The 25,459-nt window shown below is 46.1% G+C and overlaps 1 protein-coding gene across 2 annotated transcripts in view; it reads left to right on the forward strand.

Moving 5' to 3' along the window:
- VPS26C (VPS26 endosomal protein sorting factor C) overlaps positions 1–25,459 on the forward strand; it is a 45,190-nt gene that overhangs the window by 14,494 nt on the left and 5,237 nt on the right. The window contains exons 2-5 of one of the 2 annotated variants that reach the window (XM_019420334.2): positions 9,957–10,100; positions 11,290–11,439; positions 18,767–18,847; positions 22,249–22,323. In XM_019420334.2, the coding sequence (XP_019275879.1) occupies positions 9,957–10,100; positions 11,290–11,439; positions 18,767–18,847; positions 22,249–22,323 (450 nt within the window). The remainder of the gene's footprint in view (positions 1–9,956; positions 10,101–11,289; positions 11,440–18,766; positions 18,848–22,248; positions 22,324–25,459) is intronic. The other variant, XM_053903080.1, reaches the window with a different exon arrangement.

Consider the following 25,459-nt stretch of genomic DNA (forward strand, 5'->3'; position numbering starts at 1 on the left):
CACAAATTGAAATCTCCCTAATGTTTCTGATTTCTGTTTTCCAAACAGAATGGGTCTCTGAGTGCTACTAAGAAAGACGAGTGTTTCAGCAATTGTCTTCGCGATTAATTGTCTAACTTGCGTTTTCCCACCTGGCTCGCCGATTTACCTTACGATTTTGCTGTGCATTTGATTCTCTCGTTGGTAAATGAAAGGACAGCCCATTATCGATGTACAAGATCTCTAGACCAAATGTGGTGTGAGAATCCCAGGGTGGTTCTGAGTAGTGCTGCAGCATTAGGAAGGAGGGACTTGTTTGGATACACAGAGGACTCTTGGGAACAGTGCCGGCTCCTCTGGGACCATCAGAACCGAAAGATACTGGAGAGAGAATGGCTGAGGCATCAAGTAAGAGGCCTTTGCCTCTCTGGCAGTTGTGTTCAAGTCCAAAGCAAGAGATAATCCAGCTGTGACTTTCTAGCATACAGTCTTCAGATCTTTTCCCAAGGCGAGCAGGTTATCAGAATTTAAAGAACTTAGAGTCTTTGTACTTTTAGGTCCAGAGGCCACCCATTCTGGGATTGATCTTACTTTAAAATTGATTTATTATGTTAATAGTTAATCAATTCACATGGTTTAAAATTCATGAGTTCCAGGATGGACGCATCTACCCCTCACCATCCATCAAGGTCCTCTCCATGGGGCAACCAAAAGCTATCTATTTCTTGTGATTCCTGCCAAAGAGATTTTATGCATATATAAGTAAATCATACATATGGCCTTTCTCTCCCCCCTTTTTTTTTCACAATGGTGCAATATGCATCCTTAGAAAAAAAATAATAACCACGTATATACTAATGTGAATGATTTCCAAGGTATTGTTAAGGGGAAAACCACCATTTTCCTGTTGTTGGAATTTAGGTTGTTTACAGCCTCTTGTTATTACAAACAGTGTTGTAGTGAGTAACCGTGTTCCTAAGTCATTTCACCTGTGCTGGTATATCTCAGGAAAATTCCTAGCTAGGAATTGCCAGCCCGCGTGTTAGTGAAATGCCTTTGGTATTGCCAGATGTTCCTTATGAGGTCATGGTACTCCAGACTCCACCCACCCCAACATCTGAGAGTACCCATTGCTGCCTCCCTTAACACAACACGATAAAATATTTTGATCTTTAGTAATCTGATGGAAAATGGTGGAAAATGGCACTTAGGATAGTTTTATTATTTCTTCTATTGCTGTTGAGATTGAGCGTATTTTCATGGGTGTGGAATAGATTGCCTTCTTTTTCTGTGAACTCTTTGTTCCTATCATTTGCCCATATTTAAAATATTTTTTGATGTTTGTTTATTTTTGAGAGAGAGAATGAGAGACAGAGTGCGAGTGGGGAGGGGCAGAGAGAGAGGGAGACATAGAATCTGAAGCAGGCTCCAGAACCCGATGCAGGGTTTGAACCCACGAACTGGGAGATCCTGATCTGACCCAAAGTCAGACACTTAACCGACTGGGCTACTCGGATGTCCCTTCGTTTGCCCATGTTTTAATTTTTCTGTTAAGTTGTTTATCTTTTCCATTTATTTTTTAGGAGTTCTTAAAGTATTAGAGAAATCATCAGCCCTTTGCCTTTTACATGGAGTTGCATTATTTCCCAGGTTTATCATTTATGTAAATGATTTGCTCATAATCACTTTTATGAAACAAACTTTAGGTTGTATCTGTAGTCATATTTATTCAGAATTTTGAGTCATTCTTAGAAAGGCCTTCCCCACTTTGATATGATAAAAATCATCCTATATGGTTTCTTCCAATATTTTGGTTGTTTCTGTTTTTACATTTAAGTCTTTGATGCGTTGTGAACTTTTCTGTGAACAAAGGTTTACAGTATGGCTCCAGCTTAATTTTTTTTCCAGTTCTGAGGCCAGTTTTCCAGTATCATTTAGTGACTTTTCCATCTTTTCCTCTGGATTTAAAACGCTTACCTTTATTATCTGTTAAATTCCCCTACTATCTGGGTCTATTTCTGGACTCGTCTATTTTCTTCTGTTGACCTTTCAGCCTGTACATGCCCTGCACCTCACGTTGTGAATAATTGTGCCGATGTGACATCTCATGGGGCTCGTCTCCTTCTTTTCAACATTTATTGACTATTCCATAAGAATCTTCAAATCAGCAGCACCTGGGTGGCTCAGTTGGTTGGGCTTCTGACTCTTGGTTTTGGCTCAGGTCATGATCATGGTTCATGGGATGGAGTCCTGTGTCAGGCTCTGTGCTGTTGGCATGTAGCCTGCTTGGGATTCTCTCTCCCTCTCTCTGCCTCTCTCTGCCTCTCTCCCACTTGCATGCACATTCTCTCTCTCCCTCTCTCTCTCTCAAAATAAATAAATAAGCTTTAAAAAAAAAAAAGAATTTTTGAATCAGCTTGTCTGGTCTGTCTCACCCCACCAAACCCCTCCAAAAGAGAATTATTTTCTTTAGGATTCTGTTGCCTTTATAGACTTAACTTTGGGAAAGTAGGCATACTTAGGGTGTTAAAACTTCGTGTTCATAAGTATGGTATGGCTTTTCATTTATTTTGTGCCCTCAGCTGTTTTAAGTTTTTGTCTTATCTGTGTTTTGGACATTTCCTGTTAAGTTAATTTATACCATTTTAACTTTTGGGGGCACCTGGGTGGCCCAGCTGGACGGCTCAATTAAGCATCTGACTTCGGCCCAGGTCATTATCTCGCAGTTCATGAGTTAGAGTTCTGTGTCTCCCCCTCTTTGCCCTTCCCCCACTCACGCTCTGTCTCTGACTCTCTCAAAAATAAATAAACATTAAAAAAAAAAAAAAGCTTCCCATATAATATTTTAACTTTTTGTTGCTTTTGGAAATAAAGTCTTTACTTCCAGCCATGTCTTCTCATTGGTGGTGGTTTTATACAGGATGCCTTATTCATTTCTCTGCATTAATTTTCTACCCAACTGTCTTCCTGAAATTTTCTTCATGTTGATAATTTTCAGTGAATTCTCTTGGGTTCTTTTAGGCATGCAATCATATTATCTGCAGATAATGACCATTTTGCTTTCTACTTTTCAATTTTCATACTATTTGTCTAGTTTCATTATGTTAACTAGTACTTGTAGTACAATAATAGTGGTGACAGTGTTCATCTTTGTTTTATTCTTTTTTTAAATTTTTAAAATATTTTAGAGAGAGAGACAGAGTATGAGCGGGGGAGGGTCAGAGAGCGAGGGAGACACAGAATCTGAAGCAGGCTCCAGGCTCCGAGCTGTCTGCACAGAGCCTGACGTGGGGCTGGAACTCACGAACCCATGAGATCATGACCTGAACCGAAGTTGGTCGCTTAACTGACTGAGCCGCCCAGGTGCCCTGATCTTTGTTTTATTCTTGATTTAAAGGCAGTGTATCTCATTTCCTATCAAGGCTGAGGCTGGCTTTTGGGGAAAGTAGATATATTTTGTCATGTTAAGGAAGTATCCTTCTAATGTTACTAAGAATTTTATTGAGGACGGGTATTAGATTTTAGCAAGTGACTTCTGTGCATCTCTGGAGACGACTGTATTTTTCTCTGGAGAGCTATTAATGCGCTGTATTAATAATTTTTCTCAATAAGCGAGCTATCCATTCCTGGACTAAATCCCACTTGATTATGATGTGATATTCCTTTAAGTTGCTCCTGGATTATATTTGCTAATATTTTATATACCTTTTATCTTTTTGGGAATAGTTTAATATTGGAAATTTCTGCTTTTCATATATTTTGGGAGTGGTCTATGAATTTCTCTGGGCCTGGCGCTTTGAGCAGGGGTTTATTTATACCTTTCTGTACTTTTTCTAAGGTGATTGATTCGGTTTCATGGCTCCTTTGTTTAGGTTGATTGTATTTTCTAGAATGATAATTGACTTTATCAACTTTTCAGATTTACTTACATGCAGTTGAATAATGTGTTCTCCTATTATTCTTTTAATAACCTCTGTATCTCTGATACTTCCCTCTTATTGTGGAAATTTGTGCTTTTTTTTTTCTTGATAGTCATTTGCTTCCCCCCCCCCCCCCCAAAAAAAAAAAAAAAACAACTGTTGATCTTACTTATGGGCCAGCTTGGTCAATTTTTGTGAAGGAACCACGGATATTAAGTGTGTATGTCAGTTTCCAGGGGGTAGAGTTCCACATGTACCGATCAGTCGTACCTCATTGACACGGAACGTAGGTCCTTTATAGCCTTTCTTCTCTTTGTCCTTTTATCTGTCATGAGCCAAGGGGGTAAATGAACACCTCCCACAACTAACGTGTTTCCCTCAATTTGTCCTTGTTTCCCCTGTGGTTCTTGCATTGCGTTTCGATGCTGTGTTATTTGATCTGCAGCGAGTACTGCCACAGGTCATCGCTGTGAGTGGCACTGCCTCGGGTGGTACAGCGCCCTTCTGCTTCAGCCCTTCCTTCTCTGAACTCACCCTTGTCTGATGTGAAGATTACAGCCCGTGATTTATTTCTTCGCTTTTGCCTCACAGTCCTTTGCTTATCCTTTCTTCTTCTTTTAGGTGCTTCTCTGTCATACACCATAAAATTGGGTTTTGCTTTAAGATATAATCTGTATGTCTGTTTTTAATAGACGTTAATTTAGCCCATTTATTAACGCGACATATGTTTGGCATTAGTTCTGTCACTGCTGCTTTGTTGTCACTCGAGGGGATGGCTAAGTACCTTTTAAAACTTCTTCCTCTCTTATTTTCTTTGCTTTGTGTTGATTTTCTAATACTTTGGAGTTTTATTTGTTATAGTTGTTACCCTTACAACTTTTTATTGTGCCCCACATCTGCCGTGTTTTAGACGTTACTTATAATTCCCTCTTGTGAACGATGATGAGATGACTGTATCCCCTCTTTCCTTCTTCCTTTCTCTTCTACCAACTGGTCCTAGTTATTTACAAATATTAACTCTACTGGCGTCTACCTTTGTTAAGTTTGTACTGTACGGTTTGACGTGTTACCTTTAGATCCTCACCGTCTAATAGAACTCTCCCCAGTGATGTGCATGTCCTGTACGTTATGACAGCAACTGGCCGTAAAGTGGCTTTTAAGCACTTGAACGTGTGGCTAGGACGACTGAGGGGCTGAACTTTAAATTTTATTTATTATTAACCTATATAAATTTGAATTTAAATAGCTACCTGTGGCTGGTGGATACCATACTGGAGAGCATGGCTTTACTGGAGTGTTTGTAAGTCCCAGCTGTGAGAGTCAGGAAAACCATGGACATTATGCCACTTGCTGCGTTGTCTCTCCCTTCCTTCCCCAACTAGTGTCACTTAAGTCACTTCTACACTGTGAGGTATTTTGCATCCTTCTACCGTCATCATTGCGTATCTCGTCGTTAGAGTTGAATGGATTGAATCTTCTCGTGTTTGTTTTGTTTTTTTAAAGACTTTATTTTTAAGGAATCTCTACACCCAGTGTGGGGCTCAAACCTGCAACCCCAAGACCAAGAGTCACACGCTCCACTGAGCCAACCAAGTGCCCCACAAGTGGGTTTTTTTGACACGGTTTTTCTAGCCATCCCACAGGTGCATATAATTTGCAATGTAGTAAATTCCTCAAGGAGGATTTTCATACAGTGTTCCCTGGGCTTTATTTGTTTCTGCACATTTAAAACTCTTCTCTACTGGAGTGACTGTTGAAGTGGGTATAAAATTCTAGGATCACTTTGTTCTTTGAGCACTGTGTCAGGCATTTTGCTGTCCCTTCGTTTTGTGTCTTGCTGTGGAGAGTCTTTTCTCCCCTCTTGTGAGTGACTTAATCTTCCTGCCTGACTCCTAAAGGATTTTCTTTTTTGGTTTAGAATAATTTTACTGTAGTTTGTCCTTTTTCTGACCATTCCTGATTCATTTTCCCTCTCGGTATTTTAAAATTGATCAGTGACGACGTGTTCTGTTCCATTCTTTCAGTTTTCTTATTTGGGAACTTTGTTATGCACCTGTTGGATGTTCCTCACAGTCTGTCCTGTTTGTCATTGTTCTTGTGATTCTTTTTAATTCTTAAATTTTTATTTAATTTGAATTTTCTTATTTCTGCCCTGCATGCACTTTTTGCCCTTTTCGGCTTCACCCCCTTTTCTGTGGTGTTTTCGTTTTTTTCCTTCCACTTCTTCTCTGAGTTTTTCTTCTACCTTTATCTCTTTCTGTGGCCTCATCATGTCATTATCCCTGAGCTCTTACCGCTCTGTTTTGTGTCCATCCTTTATAGAAGCAGTTTAAAGAGTTCATGGTGAAATGCATCTTCACAGTGTTCATCTGCTTGATGATACTGTTTTTCCTGGTGAATGGTCATTTATGAAGATTGAATAATGAATATGGATCGAGGGCCTGTGGTTGCAATCACTCTGCCCTTGTGGAGTTTATGTTCCAGGAGTACAGATAATAAATAAGAGAGAATTACTTATGTGTATTTTATTGATTGATTAATTGATTGATTTTTGATTTAAATTCGAGTTAGTTAACATACAGTGTAGTACTGGTTCAGGAGTAGAACCCAGTGATTCATCGCTTACATACGCCCCCCTGTGCTCGTCCCAACAGGTGCCTTCCTTAATGCCTGTCGCCCGTTTAACTCATGCTCCCTTTAGCCCACCCCCCACCTACCTCCCGTCTAGCAACCCCTGTTTGTTCTCTGTGTTTAAGAGTCTCTTAGGATTTGCCTCCCTCTCTGTTTTTATCTTATTTTTCCTTCCCTTCCCCTATGTTCATCTGTTGTGTTTCTTAAATTCCACATGAGTGAAATCCTACGATATTTGTGTTTCTCTGCCTGATTGACTTCTCTTAGCTCATACCCTCTAGTTCCATCTACATTGTTGCAAATGGGAAGATTTCATTCTTTTTGACCTCGGAGCAGTATTCCATTGTAAGTGTGTGCACATACGTATATATACCACATCTTCTTTATCCATTCATCAGTTGATGGACATTTGGGCTTTTTCCATAATTTGGCTATTGTTGATAGCCCTGCTATAAACATGGGAGTGCAGGTGCCCCCTTTGAAACAGCATTTTTGTATCCTTTGGATAAATTCCTAGTAGTGCAATTGCTGGGTCATAGGGTCATTCTATTTTTAATTTTTTGAGGAACCTCCACACTGTTTTCCAAAGTGGCTGCACCAGTTTGCAGTCCCACCAGCAGTGCAGGAGGGCTCCCCTTTCTCCACATCCTCTCCAACATCTGTTGTTTCCTGAGTTGTCAATGTTAGCCATTCTGACGGGCACGAGGTGATATCTCATTGTGGTTCTGATTTGTGCCTCCCTGATGACGAGTGACATTGAGCATCTTTTGATGTACTTGTGTGTATTTTAGGAGGTGACATGTGCCCCAGAGTGGAGTTGAGGTGGGGCTGACTGTTGGGGAGAGGGCGGTTTTGGACAGCACGGTCTGCGAGAGCCTCACTAAATGGGGTCATTTGCATGATGACTTCATAGAGATGAGCGAGTGAGTGTTGAAGAAAAACGATCCGTGACACTTGTTAAAGATGGTCGGGCAGGCTTTTTCGAGGATGACTTCTGTGGTGGGCTCAGGGGAGAGAACAGGCTCAATTCTGATCACGGTGTAGGTAAAGAGTGGGGGTGGGGAGGAAGAGACACGGGGACTGAGTCCGAGTGGGGATTCTGGCTAAACCAATCTAATGGGACTCTTGCTGAAGGCAGGCCAGGTTGACGGGGTCTCATGTGTTGGGTGAGGAACCTGAGCAAGGGTGATCAGATATGGGGGGTGGCTAAAGCAATTAGCACAATTCTTGCTACAGTCAGACATTGCAGAGGTGAACACGGGAGTCCAGAAGTTGAGGCCTCGTTGAAAAAGAGCTCAAGAGAAGCTGAGTAGAGTTTGGTCAAGGAGAGGATTTTTGTCACAAGCCATGTGGGGATGTGCAGGAGGAACATCCAGGTTGGGGGGTGGGGGGAAGGACATGTGCAAATGCCCTGAGGTTGGAATTTGCAGGCACCTAAAGGACTAGCAGGGGGGCCAGTGAGGGAGGATTGGAGTGAAGTGATTGAGGGGGAGGGCTGAGAGATGAGGTCAGGGAGGGGGAGAGAGAGGAGAGAATCTCAAGCAGGCTCCTCGCGGTCAGCACGGAGCTTGACGGGGGGCTCAAACCCACTAACGGTGAGATCATGACCTGAGCCGGCGTCAGGAGCCCGATGCTTAACCAACTGAGCCACCCAGGCGCCCCTACACTTGGACAAATTCTATATCCTTCTTTTATTGGCAGAGATTGAACAGACCTGTATATCATAGGAACAACTAACTTATCTACTATTTGATTAATTTTGTATTCTCTCTACTGCGTTCTTTCTGAATTAAATCAGCGAGTGACAGAAGAGTCCCTTGGGTCATAAATTATTTACTCTGCTTACTTCCAAGGTGCTTTGCTTCTTTTTCCTTCTCATGCCATAGGGATGAGGGAAGGAAAGGTGCTACTGATTATAATATGCCAACCAGCGGTCAGCCCAGACCCTGCTCCTGTGACATTAACTGAAAATGTTGTGATTAGATAGGAGCAGAACTGTCCCAGGCATGACTGTGTTGCATTAGGTGATAAAGTTCATGCAATTGTTTTGGCTCATTTTATTTCTTGCATACACTAGTCAAGTAGATTTTTAAAAATATACTAGTGAATTTAAACTTCTAAAAATTAGATTTCTGTTTAATATGGGTTGTACAAGAACTAGTAGAATTAATTTTAATTACATTTAAAAGTTAAATTATTTCAGAGGGGTTTTCATTTAAATTTGCCTACGTACTTTTTATGGGGGAGTAGGAAACAAAAACAAAATACTTAGCATATTTAAGGGACATAGAATATTCCCTGCTCCCCAAATTCCATATACCATGATAACTTGGTCAGAGGGTTTTCACTGGATGACTAGAGGAGATGGAGAGGTTTCAACATCAATAGGACAGATGGTTTTTAATGCTTTGATCTGTGGGCCCGTTTTAATTTTGCTGTTTTCCTTTTTTTGTGTTGTTGCCCCCAGTTTTCTGCCATCATATTACCGCTTGACAGACGCATGCTGTTTCTGAAGGTCATTTCAGAAACACATTGTTTGAATTTATTGTGGATTCTCTTTCCGCTCGGGTGGATGCTATTTAATCTCAACTTCCTTTTCCACCCAAAACCCCCATAGCAAATTGAGACTGTCGAGTTCAATGGCGACAGGAAGAAACTGCCATCCAGCCGAGAGTATAATGTCCATATTCTGTTGCTCAGTAATTATCTTCAGGCAAATGAATACACGATCTGTTGTGAAATCGTTCTCAAATGATTTATGATCCAGGGAATTCTGGGCTCGAATGTCTGCAGAGTGAACCTGGACGTGGAGAGACTGGGGAAGACCTTTAGTGAAAGGCTGGGTTGCACTCACGTGTTGTGTGGACAGTCTCGAGACCCCCCCCCCCCCCAGCGAGGCTTCCTGGGCAGAGAGAGCACCATTTAACAAGGAGTTGTGTTAAATTACGCATTTGAAAATGTGTAGTCGTTTTAGCATAATCGGGAAAGAACCCAAAGAAAAGGGTCTTACTTGATCATATTCTTTCTGAAGAAGTCATTATACGTGCTCATGTGTAACATGATTGTGAATCTGCCATTTGCCTCAGGCCCTTGTCTTTGCCCTTTTGAAATCAGACATTTGTTGGGATTCCCCCAGCCGGGAGGGCGGGTGTGTCTGGAAGGGGGCGATCGCATGAGATCCCTCGCCCGCTCCCCGCCTCGTGCTCCCCGGCAGTGTCACCCAGCTAATTGTCCATGTAGTTGTCCATGGCCGTCCGGCGCCCCCACCCGAGGCTGTGCCTTCTCCATCCCAGCATCCAGGCCTCTGGTCTGTAATAAGTGCTCAGTGAATGTCTGCATCTTTGAACAGATCCTTAAGGAGACCTATTTTGCTAATAAGGTGAATGCAAAGGAACGTTAATTTGGTGGCTGTCTGTGCTTTCCTAGGAAGTCCTCTCGGGCGTGGTGGTCATATCTGGCAAGGATTCAATCCAGCACCAGGGAGTGTCTCTGACAGTGGAAGGAAGTGTGAACCTCCAGCTCAGCGCCAAGAGCGTGGGTGTGTTCGAAGCTTTCTATAATTCCGTTAAGGTAAGAATGCTCAGGTTGCACATCTTTTTTTAGTTCATTATCCCCATAATTGTGGGTTTTTTTGCTTGCTTTTTGGCTTTATTGTTGTTACCTGTCGTCGTTTTGTAAGGTATAGTGATAGTCATACTTTTAATACTTACTAATCAAACTGAAAAAAATACTCCGATATTTTGATTCTGAATCTCTCCTGCGATTGAAAGTCTGTTTTTATTCCTAGAAGATAGGACGAGGAAAACTATAAGTGGTCTAAATTCAGCCTTTAAAGAGACCAGAGCCCTTCCGAGACGTTGTGCCTTTGGCTTCTGGCACTCACCTTCCCAAAACAAAACCGTTACTTGATATTCAGATAAGACGCAGGTAGGGCAGTGGCCATTCTTTCCTTTTTGTCATTTTGGGTAGAGGTCTGTGTTCCGGAATATCAACTCTTTTTCCGTACTTATACTGTCCGTTTCCTGAAGGACATGTTAACTCTCAGTGCTGAGAGGGAAGGAGGTGAGAGGAGAGAAGGGCTCTTGCTGCCCGCGTTCCGATTCCGGCCTTCCCGCCCTCTTCCGCAGTCTCCCTGCTTTCCTCCAGCAGCCCTTGGAGACTCACTTCAGAAGCCGGAGATCTTCTGAGTGATGCTAACCCAGGGCTTGGAACACATTAACTACGGCGTGATGGCTGCCTTCGGGCAGGTTCCCAGTGTGATGCAGAGGCACGCAGGGCTGAGGCCGGGCGGGCCCGCTCCCTCCGCACACGGCGGGCGGGCGGTGGGCAGGCTCCCGGGAGGCTGGTGTCCGAGGCGGGTGCCAGCTGGTGAGAAGCCCCGGTTCGGGTGGCGGCCCTCCTGGCCGCTCATCCTGACTGTGCTGCACCTGCTTCTTCATTCCGAAGGTCAGAGTGCCAGGCAGGAGGGTTGTTAGGATAGTTGACTGAGCTTTTTGGGGAGAGGAGAGGAAATACCGCTTCAGATGTGCCCCAAACATCGAAGCATCCGGTACCGTGAAGGAACCATTATTGTGCCAGAGACTTGAGCCGACTGTGTGCTCACCTGCAGATACAGAGCTGTGCGGCCCAGGACACCGGGAGGGGGGCACCCAAGGGCTCGTGGCTCGCGGCTCTCAGGGGATCGTTAACGGACACAGTGATTTGGAAGTACATCCGGAAGTGCGTGCTGATAGACGGAGTTGCTTTTTTGTCTTTACAGCCTATCCAGATTATCAATAGCACCATCGAAATGGTGAAGCCAGGAAAATTTCCCAGCGGCAAAACAGAAATTCCTTTTGAATTTCCCCTGCACGTGAAGGGCAACAAAGTCCTGTATGAGACTTACCACGGCGTGTTTGTCAACATTCAGGTGAGCGCTTCCTAACGCTGCGGGGCCACCTTCACAGCTGTTCCTGTGCCAAACGGCTCCGTGTCTCTTTCACTGAAAGTTAACAGACCCAAGAAGTTGATGTTGTAGTTGTTGCCGAGACCTCCTGTGTGTATTCTATTTTGATTTCTCATTTTGCTTTGCAGAACACGGTTTGTGTGCGGCTGTTAGTTTTGATAGAAGTCCCAGAGGACCCGTGCTACACGGCTTCTTTGAAAAAACTCCGTCGTTTCTTTTGGCCCCCACTCAGGCCGCATGGACGCCGCGTGAGGGGTGCTTTTATTGTTTGGTGATAGATATGCCCTCACGTCTCTCTGGCACCCGCACTAATTGTCTATTTTCTACGTATAAATTTCTCTTTGTTAGACATCCAAAGGCTACTACTCTGACATAGGCTTGTATTCTTTATTGAACAAACCTTGTAAATGAGGGGAAGTGAATTATGACTTCCTGTCTACCTCCGCTAGCCCAGGATGCCTTTCACAGCCACTATTGTGTCAGGCACAGTTTGGAGTCATGACTCAGAACGAGCGAGCGAGCGAGAGAGCCTTTCCTTTATTCAGTGGAAAGAAAGGTACTTTTGTGACGCCGGCTCTGCAGGGTTCCCCTTGCGGGATGAGACAAAACCATCTTGTCTTACGTACGTGCAAGAGGGCAGCAAGTTGGGAAGTTTTTTGATTTATTGAGTTTTAGCCGATAATTTGGTCTTGGTAAGTCCCCATTCCCCTGCCTCGAGTGTAACACTTTAAAAATGCAACACTTTAAAAATGCGGTTCCTCAAAACACTCCTGAGAGTTTTAACTAAAGGTCTGTCTACGCGCGAGTTCCGTGAAGTGCTTAAAAGATGGGCAGACAAGAACCACGTGCCGCCTGGCGTACTGTGCTGCACTGAGTATCTTTCTCCAAAGAAAAACTGCATCTAGTCCTTTGTTATTGGTGCACCTGTTTCAGGCAGTCTGTATACTGAAGGCTTTGGACAGGCCCGTAGGAAGTACTTGTAACAGTGGGGAAGCGTCTAGATTGGAAGGAACCTGCCTGCATAGACGTGAGTCCTCTGGCCAGCTTTCTAGGCTGGGAGCACTTTCACCGTATAAGAGCATAGATGCAAAATGCCTTTTTAGCAAGACTGAGACTATCTCAAACGTTTATTTGGAAATCATATTTATTCTCTTTCCAGAATCAGCATCACCGCACTTTCCTGACACGGTAGCTCTTTAATCCTGTTTATTTAATAACATAAGCATATGTTCATTACAAACCGAATAGAATAGCGTTCAAGTTTCAGTGGCATACTTCTTGTTACTTCCTCCTATATTCTTTGTTTTTGTTAAAAGATTAATTGTTTGAAATCAAATTGGAGGGCCGCCCGGCTGGCTTAGTTGGTGGAACATGTGACTCTTGATCCCGGGGTTGTGGATTCAAGCCCTACGTTGGGTGAAGAGATTACTTAAAAAAATAAAATCTTTCAGGGTGCCTGGGTGGCTCAGTGGGTTAAGCATCCATCTTCGGCTCAGGTCATGATCTCACGGTTCGTGGGTTTGAGCCCCAGTGTCGAGCTCTGTGCTGACAGCTCAGAGCCCGGAGGCTGCTTCGGATCCTGTGTCTCCTTCTCTCTCTGCCCCTCCCCTGCTTGCGCTCTGTCTCTCAGAAATAACTAGAATATTAAAAAAATAATAATAATAAAACCTTAAAAAATCATATTGGAAATTTCATTCTTTTCCAGATGTTGCCAGGAAGGGCATGTGGATCTACAGTTGACCCTTGAACGGCATGGGTTTGAACCGTGCGTGTCCGCTTACTTGTGGATATTTTTGTCAGTACACACAGTCCAGTGCTATAAATGTGTTTTCTCTTCCTTGATTTTCCTAGTAACATTTTCTTTTCTCTAGCTTACTTTATTGTAAGAATATATAGTATATGATACATATAACCTAACAAAATATGTGTTAAACCACCGTTAATGTTATCACTCAGGCTTTTGGTCAACAGTAGGCTCTCAGTAGTGATGATTTTGGGAAGTCACAAGTTACACCTGCGTTTTTGGGACTGGTGCCCCTAACTCCCCATTGTTCGTAAGAGTCAACTGTACACAAAAACTTGTGTACTTATGTCCTGCATAGCTGTATGTAAGTTGGAAATTCTTTAAAATGCCGTTAGAGGGCTAACATGTGGTGAATTCTTTTAGTGAGGTGTATACTCTCCCGACCCAACCTTTATTTTGGCCCTAAGATCTTACCCCTTGAGGGTTAACTTCAGAATGCTACAACCTGGAATTCTCTACCTCCCCAAATATCTCACAGATTTCTAAAGATGAGGGGATTTCTTCTTATCCTAACCTTAGATTCATAAGAGCTTATCACCTAGATTCAACATTCATTAGAATTTTGCCACCTTTGTTTCATCTGTATTTATCCTTCCTGAATCATTTCAAAGTTAGTTACAGAATCTCGACACTTCATCTAGAGGCATTTCAATGTCCATCTCTGGAAAATAGGGACATTCTCCTACAGAATCACAGTTGACATTTTCACACCTATCAAAATTAACAGGGATTCTCAAATACCATCTCATTCCCAATTCATATTCAAATTTGTCATTGCTTCTTTTGAGAAAATACACTTTAAAAAAAAAGATTTTATTTAATTCATTAAAAAACATTTTTATAATGTTTTTTTTTTTTTGAGAGAGAGAGACAGAACATAAGCGGGGGAGGGGCAGAGAGAGAGGGAGACCCAGAATCCGAAGCAGGCTCCTGGCTCTGAGCTGTCAGCACAGAGCCTGATGCAGGGCTTGAACTCGTGAACTGCGAGATCATGACCTGGGCCAAAGTCGGACGGACGCTCAACCTACTGAGCCACCTAGGCGCCCCAATTTAATTTATTTTTTTAAAATGTTTATTTATTTTTGAGAGAGAGCATGAGAGAGTGCGTGGGGAAGGGGCAGAGAGAAAGAAAGAATCCCAAGCAGTGCAGAGCCCACAGTGGGGCTCAAACTCAAAACCCTGAGACCAAGAATATCACACGCTCCACCGTCTGAGCCAGCCAGGTGCCCCTTGAAAATATACTTCTCGAGCAAAACTAGGATTATGGGTTTTTTAAATCTGCTTTTCACTGATTGGTTGATTCAGTCATTCGGTTTCTAGATGGGTCTTTTGCCAGCCTTCTTGTTTTATTAGCAGAGCAAGTGCCTCCCAGAGTCCACGGTGACCACTTGTGGTCACAGGGCTGGCCTTTGCACCACCGCTTACCACGCTTACTCTGCAGATTCGTGGGCGGTTTACTTTGGATAGAAGGTGGTGTTAAACTAGATAGAAAGTGTTATTAAACCTAGTAACATCCTCTTTCTCAAATGACGTGGGCACAAAGACATTTTACACTTACAATTTGAATTGTGTTGTAGTAACATATTGTAAAAACGGTAAAAACCATAAGACAGAATAAAGGGTTTAAGACGCAGCCAGTATTAAATTCCCAGCTTGCAGGGTCTGGGTTTCCTTGTGACTCCTTAGACGGAGGCTCAGCGGTGTTTGCCCGTCTTCTTCTCAGGCCTGTTCTCACCTTCATGATTAGATCATGCATACGAGAATCCGCCCGCTTTCCCTAGTTGTCCTTGGTGCGCCTTTTCTTTTAAAAGTTATGTAAATCGTAGGCAAGTTGTATTATGTTTGTTCCACGCATGTGGCCATACTAACAACGTTTTGTCCTATAATAACACAGCATAGAGCAGTACTAACGTGTCTGAAATCGCAATTCAAAATTATCCAGATGCTAGTCATTCTTTGTCATAGTTCAGAATATCCTTTCTGGGAGCCTGCTTCAAATCTATCGGCAGTCTTCTTTCTTCTTCCTGTTGGCTCTGTGTTTACTGACGGTCATAGAAGATCCAATCTCGCACCTCCTTCTGGAGCCCTGCTCAGTCTGACCGTCCCGACCCCCTCTGACCTGCGGAAACTCCTACCACCTGGACCATTTCTTCACGATCGGGCAAGAGCGCGATAAAGCAAAAAGATCGAGGGCTTTGCGGCAGACAGATCTGGGCTTGAGTTACGTGTTGTGTAAAGATTCCGAGCATGGGTTTTGGCAGCCAGCAGGTGTAAATTCATATCCCACCTCTGTGACCCCGAACAGCCTTCATGACCTCCTCCTAGGGGATTAATGAGGTCTTGGCATGAAGTGCTTAGTTAGCTCGGTGCCTGGCACATGGAATGGTCCAAGTCCGTATTTGTTGAATGATTGAATATAAATGAGGTATTGGTAGCTGTCCTTGCATTATCCTAACACTTCTATTGGAGTTGTTAGAATTAACTGAGATGGTGCATGTAAAAGAATTGACATAATTCCTGGAACAAAAATCAGCATGTTCCTCTTCTCCGCCTTTCTCCCCACCCTCGCTTGTTAGCATCTGCCCCATGTTACGAATTACTGCCTTCATACTTCAAAACATTCCGTGGCCAGAAGTTGATGCCACTTGTTCTGCTTTGCGAGTGATGGAAATCCAGTTCAAGCTGACTTCGCCTAAAAAAGGTATCCGATCACAGAGCCGGAAGTGCGGGAGGCCAGCTGTGTCCCCGGCTCCGTTGTCTTCTGTGCAGGCCTCATTCTCAGCTGGGTTCTTCGCTGGCCACGGCAGAGCTGGCTGCTAGCGTGTGGCTGGCGTATGATGTACTGGATTGGCACCCCAGCAGAAAGAGTTGTTTCCGACAGTCCCCGTAGCAGGCCTGGCTTGCCGGTCGCTTCCAGGAGGCTGACGGGAGGTCAGCTCTGCCAAAGCCCTGAGGCTAAAAATGAGGAAGGGGAAGTTCCCACCGGGAAGAGAATGCAAGAGACCAGGCCGGTCCGATCAAAATGTCGCCCATGCTGGACAGCGTGTGGGCTGTGTAGGAGAAAGACAAAACACGCGTGTGCATACACACAGACTGCACGCATACACACACGTTGTGTGCACACACACGTATACAGATCTAGCAGTACCAGGCCTCACTGAGCTTGTCTGGCTGGGGAGACCAGATTGAAATCTCAAAAGAGAATATGTGTGTGTGTGTGTGTGTGTGTGTGTGTGTGTGTGTGTGTACACACGTATATATACATCCCTTGTCTACAAAGATCTTTATATATAGATATAGATATAGATCTTTGTAGATCTTTATATATATAAAGATCTTTGTAGACAAGGGATGTTTCTTTAGAAAAATGTTTTAGGGGCGCCTGGGTGGCTCAGTCGGTTAAGCGTCCAACTCTTGGTCTCTGCTCGGGCCATGATCTTACAGTTCTTGAGTTTGAGCCCTGTGTCAGGCTCTGCACTGACAGTGTGGAGCCTGCTTGGGATTCTCTCCCTCTCTCTGCCCTTCCCCTGCTCATGTTCTCTCTCTCCCGAAATAAACAAATTTTTAAAAATGTTTTAATATCCCAGTAACACCTTAAATATATAGCAACTTCTTGTATAATGTGGACAGGTCGTTCATAATAATGTAGCTTCTTGATTCAACCATGCATGTAGTCCCAGTTATATAAAATATTTTGAACATAATTCTAAAGTTTTTCCTGGATGATTAAAACAGTAGCTGACTTTCTTCAATGTGGGTTATGTGATTTTTTTTTTTTAGATTAGCATGAAGACAGTGATCATGCTATAGATTTTTGTTACCACCAGTGTGTCAACCCACAGACAAGAACCATGTGAAGAAACAGTCCCAGGTCAGAGCTCTTAGCTCAGGGACCGGCCCCGCAGAGGGGCCCGCTCCCCCTTGGGTAGAACCGGGCCTGTCTTGCAGGAGGTACACGAACAGTGGCTGGTTCAGAAAAACAGCACAGGCACAGCAGAGAAACTGAACACGGGTTAAAAGCTAGCGTGATGCCACCTGCCTTACCCGTCCCTGTCACCTTGCACTCAGGGTATGTCTGTGTATTGGCACATGGGGAACGGCTGAGAGGGAGAATAGTTAAGATCGGCCATGCATCGACCCCTGTGGAAGCTGGCTCCTGGATACGTGGGGCGTCTTTATCTCTTCCCTTTACTTTTGCATATGGTCGACTTTTCCAAAATAAACATTTTAAAAGATTTCCCCTTCTTTATTACTTCTTAAGGTTAAAATATGGAGAGCTAGGGGTGCCAGGGTGGCTCAGTCGGTTAAGCGTCTGGCTTCGGCTCAGGTCATGATCTCACGGTTTGTGGGTTCGAGCCCCACGTCGGGCTCTGCTGGCGGCTCGGAGCCTGGGGCCCGCTTCGGATTCTGTGTCTCCCCCTCTCTCTGTCTCTCTCTGCTCCTTCCCCACTCACACTCTGTCTCTCTGTCTCTCTCAAAAATAAATAGACCTGGGGCGCCTGGGTGGCTCAGTCGGTTGAGCGTCCGACTTCAGCCCAGGTCATGATCTCGCGGTCTGTGGGTTTGAGCCCCGCGTCGGGCTCTGTGCGAACAGCTCAGAGCCTGGAACCTGCTTCGGATTCTGTGTCTCCCTCTCTCTCTGACCCTCCCCTGTTCATGCTCTGTCTCTCTCTGTCTCAAAAATAAATAAACATTAAAATAAATAAATAAATAATAAAAATAAATAGACCTTAAAACAGTTAATTGAAAAGTGGAGAGCTAGTTTTGAGGTGCCCTGGAGTCTTAGACCTTGAGCACTGTCACCGCAGAGTCCTCTCTTCGCTAAAGCCGGAACTCCTGGGTGCAGGGTCCGACTCCGATCTTGGTCCGTCACCCGGCGCCGTGCTGTGCACACGGTGCCACGGGCAGCTCGCTTCTCAGGGGCGGTTCGTGAGATGCCAGACGCTGTCCTGGGGCTTCTTGTCCTTCCTGTGTGTTTTCTAATCCTCGGGACAAAATAGCTGCCATTTTACTAAGAGCTGCTACGTGCCAGACCCTGTACTAAGTGCGCGTCACACGTTATCTCATTCGGCCCTTGCTGCAGGCAGGTACTAATATCCCTTTTAAAGAGATCCCTCCTCTTTAAAGCTCAGACGGGTTGTCTTATTTGTCAGGGTTCACACGCTAAGACAGACCGCTGGATTTAAGGCGGTGCACATTCTTTCCGCTCTCTGCCTCTTATAGGTGAGACTCTGTGCCTTTGCACCAGCGGGTCAACTACGGGACGTCCGCGGCATCACCCGAAAGTGTGTTTTTGCTTTTGGTCTTTTTATAGAAATGCCTTTACTTTGAGCACTGGCTCCCCCAGTTATGTATATTAAGTTCATTGAACACAGTAGTTGGACCACGTTTCCCTGAAAGTTGGCTTTCTTGGGTCTTTGGATAAAGTTCCAAGGTGGAAGCAGACCACACTAAAACGGCATTTTCTTGTCCGATTTCGCCCTCCAGTACACCCTGCGCTGTGACATGAGGCGGTCTCTGTTGGCCAAGGACGTGACGAAGACCTGCGAATTCATCGTTCACTCCGCTGTAAGCTGTGTTTGGGGCTCTGCGCATCATGATGGGACTCTTCCGCAGGGTCTGGTCTTTTCCCCCGTTTGTAGGCCAAGAAGTTAGCCTGGTGCTGTGTCATGGCTGCTGGGGAAGAGACTCCTGGGTTGGAGACAGGGACGCTAGTGTCTTCTGGCAGGATCAGAACCCTCCAGGGGGCCGTGCCTCCGCTGAGAAACAGCGGGCAGGGGCGCCACCTCTGTCATAGGAAGCAGCAGGCCTGTTTCCGAGGGACGCATCTCTTCCTTTCCCAAGGTCATGACGGCCACACAACCCAGAGCAGTGGCCCGCCTCAGACGAGGGATGGTCAGGACCTTACCTTGTTGGCACGCCCAGCGAGAGCACACAGGGACCTTCGGGGTCAGGGTGGGTCGCGTCTCCCAACACTTCCTTTTTTTTTTTTTTTTAATACATTTTTTTAAATGTTTTATTCATTTTTGAGAGACATAGACCATGAGTGGGGGAGGGGCACAGAGAGAGGGAGACACAGAACAAGAAGCAGGCTCCAGGCTCCGAGCTGTCAGCTCAGAGCCCAACGCGGGGCTCGAACCCACAAACCGTGAGATCACAACCTGAGCCAATGGCAGACATTTAACTGACTGAGCCACCCAGGCACCCCTCTCCCAGCACCTTCTGTTATTATTTTGCAGTGACAACATATTCTTTATTTTATTTATTTATTTATTTATTCATTTTTTAAAAATGTTTTACAACATATTCTTTAAAATTTCCTTTCACGTGCCGACTGAGGGAACTGGATCCCTCTCCCCTGTGACTGTTGGCGATTCCGGGTGAATTCAAGGTAGAGTCCGCAGCCCATCTGTGCTGTTCCTTGGTCGTCATGCAGAGCCTCACGGTGACTGGCCACGTCCGCCCTAGGTGTGACACGTGTGGCGGATGTCCACAGCATTGGATTCCCTTGTCTCCCGGGCCTCTCTGCAGGCCGTGTCGTCCTTCCCTTCCCTGGGCTGTGTGCTCACACCTCCAGGTCAGGGCCGGCTCCTGCTTTCTCTAGGCCAGCGCTAGCCTAGCTCCCCCTTGAATGGCCGCCTAGGCTCAGATCGCAGCGCATCTGCCTTTCGTTTGATCCTGAGCAGTTTGGAGACGGAGGTGGCCAAACTGGGGTTCCTGGAGGCGCCCAGGTGAACGGGGTCTGGACGTGTCGGCGCACGTCCTGGGCTGACCCGGGAGCACCGCTTCTGAGGGCCTCACCGGGCCGGGTAAGACCCGTGCGTGTGCTCCGTGAGCGAACGGGTTCTGCGGGGCTGCGGGCCGTGTCAAGATGGCACCAAACTGGACAGACGCAGAAGCCACTAGCTTTCCCTGACTCGCTTCCCTTCGTAGGTAATTGCGCAAGGCGCCGCGTCCCGGGGACCCCACACGTCTCCCACCGTCCCTGCCACGTGCCTTAGTAAATGGGGGCTTCTACAGAGTTCCGCGGGGAGGCACGTTGCTTTTGTGGAAAATTTGCAATTGTATTTCTTTTGTACTGTTATGAAATGTCCATGGATGTCTTTTAGTCATGGTTACATAAAAATGTAAGACTTAAATCTCTTGTGCAGAAGATGGGCAAAATCACCGATGTCCTTTATTTCCATCATTTTTGTGATTTTTTTTTTTAGGACGTCTAACATTTGTCATTAACCCCTTATTAAGTGTTTAATAACCACTGTTTAAGTGTCTTTTAGTGATAATGTATTATATAAAATATTAAAAATATTTATCTTTTTTTGGAAGTCATGTGATTTAGGTATTTTCCTTTTTTGTATCAAAGGTCTTCACATGGAAGCAAAAAAAAATATTTTTTCTTTAATGTGGATTATTCCGTAAAAGAGACATACACCCTTTTATGTCTTTAACAAAAAGAACCTCCAGCTTTGTGAAGGAGAGTAAACCCAAATTCAGCCCCCTGCCCAGAGCCACACTCCAGGCCAGGTCTTCCCTGACCCCTGACCCCCAGCCTGCTTGTGACTGCAGGGCCCTGTCCGAGGTCAGCTCAGGGCAGGCACCAGGGTCAGGGCCGTGTGGGGCTTCCTCCATGCTCCTGGCAGCTTACCAACACCCAGCCTTCAAGGACCGTGTTTTTGGGGGCGCCTTGTGGCTCAGTCGGTTAAGCGTCCGACTTTGGGTCAGGTCATGATCTCACCGCTCGTGGGTTCGAGCCCCACGTCGGGCTCTGTGCCGACAGCTCGGAGCCTGGAGCCTGCTTCGGATTCTGTGTCTGCCTCTCTCTCTGCCCCTCCCTTGCTCACACTCTACCTCTCTGTCTCTCTCAAAAATAAATAAACATTAAAAAACTAATAATAAAAAAAGAACCCTGTTCTTGGGGTGCCTGGCTTGCACAGTTGCTGGAACATGCAGCTCTTGATCTCAGGGTTGTGAGTTCGAGCCCCATGTTGGGGCTTAAAATCTTAAAAATAAAATCTTAAAAAAAAACTACAAAAATAATCCTGTTCTTTTTTACGAACGATTTCATGAGAAGGCTAAAACCATGCTGTGATCTCTAGTCGACAAGTTAAATACTCCTTTAAATGCCGTGAGGAAGAATATGTCCACTAAAGACTATGTTCATGAACCTATTAATAAGAATATCGCGTAGAATACGCCTTTGGTAAATGAGTAAACTTGGCAGTTTGGCTCCTGGCATCTGGGTGTCAGTGGCCTCGGGATCCCAGCGCCGGAGCGGAATCGGCCAGGCAGGCCCTCATGAAGCTCGGCGGTGCCGATGGGTTCCGCAGCTGTGCAACGTGGAGGTGACCGTGCTTGGCTGACGATGGCAACATTTGTGATTATTTAATGGGAGTGATCCTCCCGGTGGACACTTGGACGGCTGGGTGGCTCACAGTGCCGGCCTTGGAGCCAGACCACCCGGGTTTGACTCTCGGTTCTGCCACTTGAGACCGTCCGAGTTCTCTGTGCCTCACTGTCCTCGTCTGTGAAGTGGGGCCGGTGACCGCAGCAGCACCCCGTAGGCTCGTCGCGCTCGGTCAGGAGCGCATCAGAGGTACTTGGCGCCGGCTCTTATTCTAAAGCTTTAACGTGAATACCTTCCAATACTACTACCCTTGGTTCTTAGGTCTGATTTTTAATTCCCGGACCTGAAAGGGACCTGATGGGTTAAGAAAGTGGTCCCTCATTTTACAGATGAGGAAACTGAGTCACAGGGGATGAAGAAATGTGACAAAGAGCACAACACTGTCTTTCGGCAGAGCTGTGTTCGTAGAACCCAGGTGAGCTGCCTTGCACTGCCAGCTCCCCGCCCCCCCCCGTCCCCCGATCCATTCTGCTGCCTTTCGTCTGTTTAAAAACGGAAAGGGAAGTTGGACCCGTGGAACCCTGGGCCTTCAAGCAGCTGATGTTGGTTTTACCTCCTGTTTTAGCCTCAGAAGGGGAAGCTGACCCCGAGCCCTGTGGACTTCACTATCACTCCCGAAACCTTGCAGAACGTCCGAGAGGTACGTGCACTTCCCACTTGAAAGCCAGAGATGTTTTCTTGGTGACCGGACCCCGCGGACAGACCGTTGACCAAGGGTTCCTTCTTTGGGTATGAGGTCATCAGCAAAGAGTAACGTTCTGATTATCTCTGTACCCAAAGTAGCCTGGATTTTTGGTTTGATTTCTTTTTTTTTTTTTAATGTTTATTGGTATTAGAGTGTGTGTGTGTGTGTGTGTGTGTGCATGCGCGCGTGAATGTGAGTGGGGGGAGGGGCAGAGAAAGACAGAATCCAAAGCAGGCTCCAGGTTCCAAGCTGTCAGCACAGAGCCCGACTAGGGGCTCGAACTCACAGACTGTGAGATCATGACCTGAGCTGAAGTCGGCCACTTAACTGACTGAGCCACTCAGGCGCCCCTGGTTTGATTTCTTTTTAAACTCGGTAACTACTTGGAAGAAGAATGCTTTTCAGAGGCTGCTCCGGGAGCCTGTATGCCCACCATGGTCCTCCCCCCCCTCCGGTTTTATTGTGCTGCAGTCAGAGCCCCTTTTGCCTGAGTCCCGACCACCCCCGCACCCCTCACTTCTTAGCTGGCCACCTGCTCTCTTGTCCAAGGGCCTGGCTCTTCTTCCCTGCTGTTATCCCGCATTCTGCTGTCCGGACCCTGTCATCTGGGTTAAAGGCAAGTCTGGGAGGCCTGGGGCACAGGAGCGGTTATTGGCCTCCCTGGGGAGGCAGGGGTATGTCCTCAGGTGCCTCTCAGAAAGTCCCTTTACCATCTGGAGGGGACAGGACCCCCATGGCCCGGTCGGCTCGTACTCTCACAGGGATTTGAACATGACTGGACACGTGCAGGGAGTGCAGGTGGGAGTGACGGGCTGAGGCTGCGGCCGCGGCCCGGATCTCACTGCCCTGGTCCCTCCCCGGCCTCGGCTGTTCAGCCCGAGAACTACCCGGTGGTGTCCCAGTTGGCACTCATGCTCTTAACTGGTTTGTGTTTCTTAGGAATCTAAACAATACAGAACCAGGTGACAGAACGGGAGAGGGGAGGGGGGCTGAGTAGATCCAAGAGCGTCTTGTAAAGAGCACCCAGCCAGATCCTTTGAACGAGTGTTTTGTTCCTTCCGTCATGTCCTGCACCCTCTGGTGGACCTTAATGTTTCTCTCTTTGCCCGGCCTTGGTCTAATTGGTTAAGGTCGCGAGGGTTTTTTTTCTGTTAGCGTACTGTTACCTGCTCCTTTTTTCTCTAACATCCTGTTTCTGTTTTCCTAACAGTGATCCCCAAATGTTCAAACATGCAGAGACAATCATGCGTTTCAGTAACAACACGGAGAACAAGAACCTTCTGCCGGAAGGTTTATAACATTTTCGCATTTTCCTCCTACCACACCCTTGTTTGTTGAAATGGTCTGAAATCTAAGGTCCGCTTTGTCTGTTTCACTTTTCTCAGTGTTAATTAAGCCTCTGTTGGCTTAGAAGCCATTTCTCATAGTTGCCTGAACTATCACAGTCAGGATTTAACTGTCACTGCTTTACTGGAGGTGTCACCGTGGTCATTGCTGCCTGTTGCTTCCTCTCCCATTCTCGTGTGTCTTCAGTTTATTTTCTGTGTTGCTGGAGTACATCCTAGAGTCATTCTTTGAGAAAGGGCAAGGAGTGAACTTACATCCTTGAGTGTCTAACAGACACCAGACACTGGAACCCTAGTTTGTTCAGGTCGAAGACTCTGGCTCTAATTTCATTTGCCCTTAGAACTTGGGAAGTAGCTGCCTGGTGTTCTGGTGCCTCGTGATTCTGATGATGACCTGATCCCCAAATTTGTGCGAGCTCATCTGTGTCTCCTCCCTCTTCCTTACCCAGCCCTGAAAACTTCCAGTATCTCCCCATCCTTAGCATTGTGGAACGTCTAAGCCCTTGCCCAGATTTTGATGTTTCCTTCAGCTGTCTTTCCTTCAGCTCTGTGACCATCTCTCAGTGTCTCTTAGATGCATCCCAGCAGAGTCCTCGGCTCGGTCTTCCAGCTCACTTATTTGCTCTTTGGTTGGTATGGAGCCCAGCTATTGAAACGTTTGCTTCGGGCGCCTGAGTGGCCCAGTCGGTTGAGCGTCCTACTTCGGCTCAGGTCATGATCTCACGGTCTGTGAGTTCAAGCCCCGTATCGGGCTCTCTGCTGACAGCTCGGAGCCTGGAGCCTGCTTCGGATTCTGTGTCTCCCTCTCTCTGGCCCTCCCCTGTTCATGCTCTGTCGCTCTCTGTCTCAAAAATAAATAAACGTTAAAAATAATAATAATAATAATGATAATGATAATAATAAAAGAAACGTTTGCTTCAACAGCGGTGTGATTCATCTCCAAGCAGTTCCTCTCGCAAGATAGCGCCTCTTCCTGCAGACACACGGCCCTTCATCTCTCTTCCTGGTGATCCTGTTGGCTGGCGTCGGCCTCTTTTTCTTGCTTTTATTTTCCTCAAGTGTCTATCGGTTTTTGGGTGTCAGCTTATGTTTATATAAACGAGGATCAAACGTGTGTGGCCTTGTTAACCAGACTCTCTGTCCTCGGCCCAAATGATAATCTGTCCTTGTGGTTACACACGCACACTCTACCTGAGGAGCTCTGCTGCAGGGGAGGGCATTCGGCCCTGTGGGCTCTCTTTGAAGGTGTGCAGGTGGCTTGTCTTCTGGGGTCAGAGCCTTGTCGTTCTGCATTGTGGCCGTAAATGGGGACGCTCGCCCAGCCAGCTCTGGGAGCGTCCTGGGTGGGAAGTCCCTCTCGAGGGGGACACGCTGACCACAGAGGCCGCCCATGGCCAGTTCCGCCATCCCTGTGACTGCCCCGCCCCGACTGCCCCTTCCCCGGGTGGGCCCCACCTCTGACCTCAGGGCTGCCCAGGGCCCGCTGGGAGCACGCGTGTGCAGAGCTCTGCCTTCTAACCGCAGGACGTGGTTCCCTGAGCTGGGAGCTTCACTGTCCGTGCACTTTTATTCACAGAAACACTTCACCGGGCTAGTCTTTCTCTGTGTAGCTTGTTTTTTTGTTTGTTTGTTTATGCCAACGTCATGTCCCTGGGAGGAGGGGTAAAGTGAATTATTAGTCAGAATCTTTAGCTGGGCGTTGAGAGCTTTTCTTTTTTGCCAGTTGCCTAAAAGAATTTTAATGC

This window comes from Panthera pardus, unplaced genomic scaffold (assembly GCF_024362965.1).
Source record: "Panthera pardus isolate Hobbes unplaced genomic scaffold, ASM2436296v1 HiC_scaffold_16, whole genome shotgun sequence".
Taxonomy (NCBI): domain Eukaryota; kingdom Metazoa; phylum Chordata; class Mammalia; order Carnivora; family Felidae; genus Panthera; species Panthera pardus.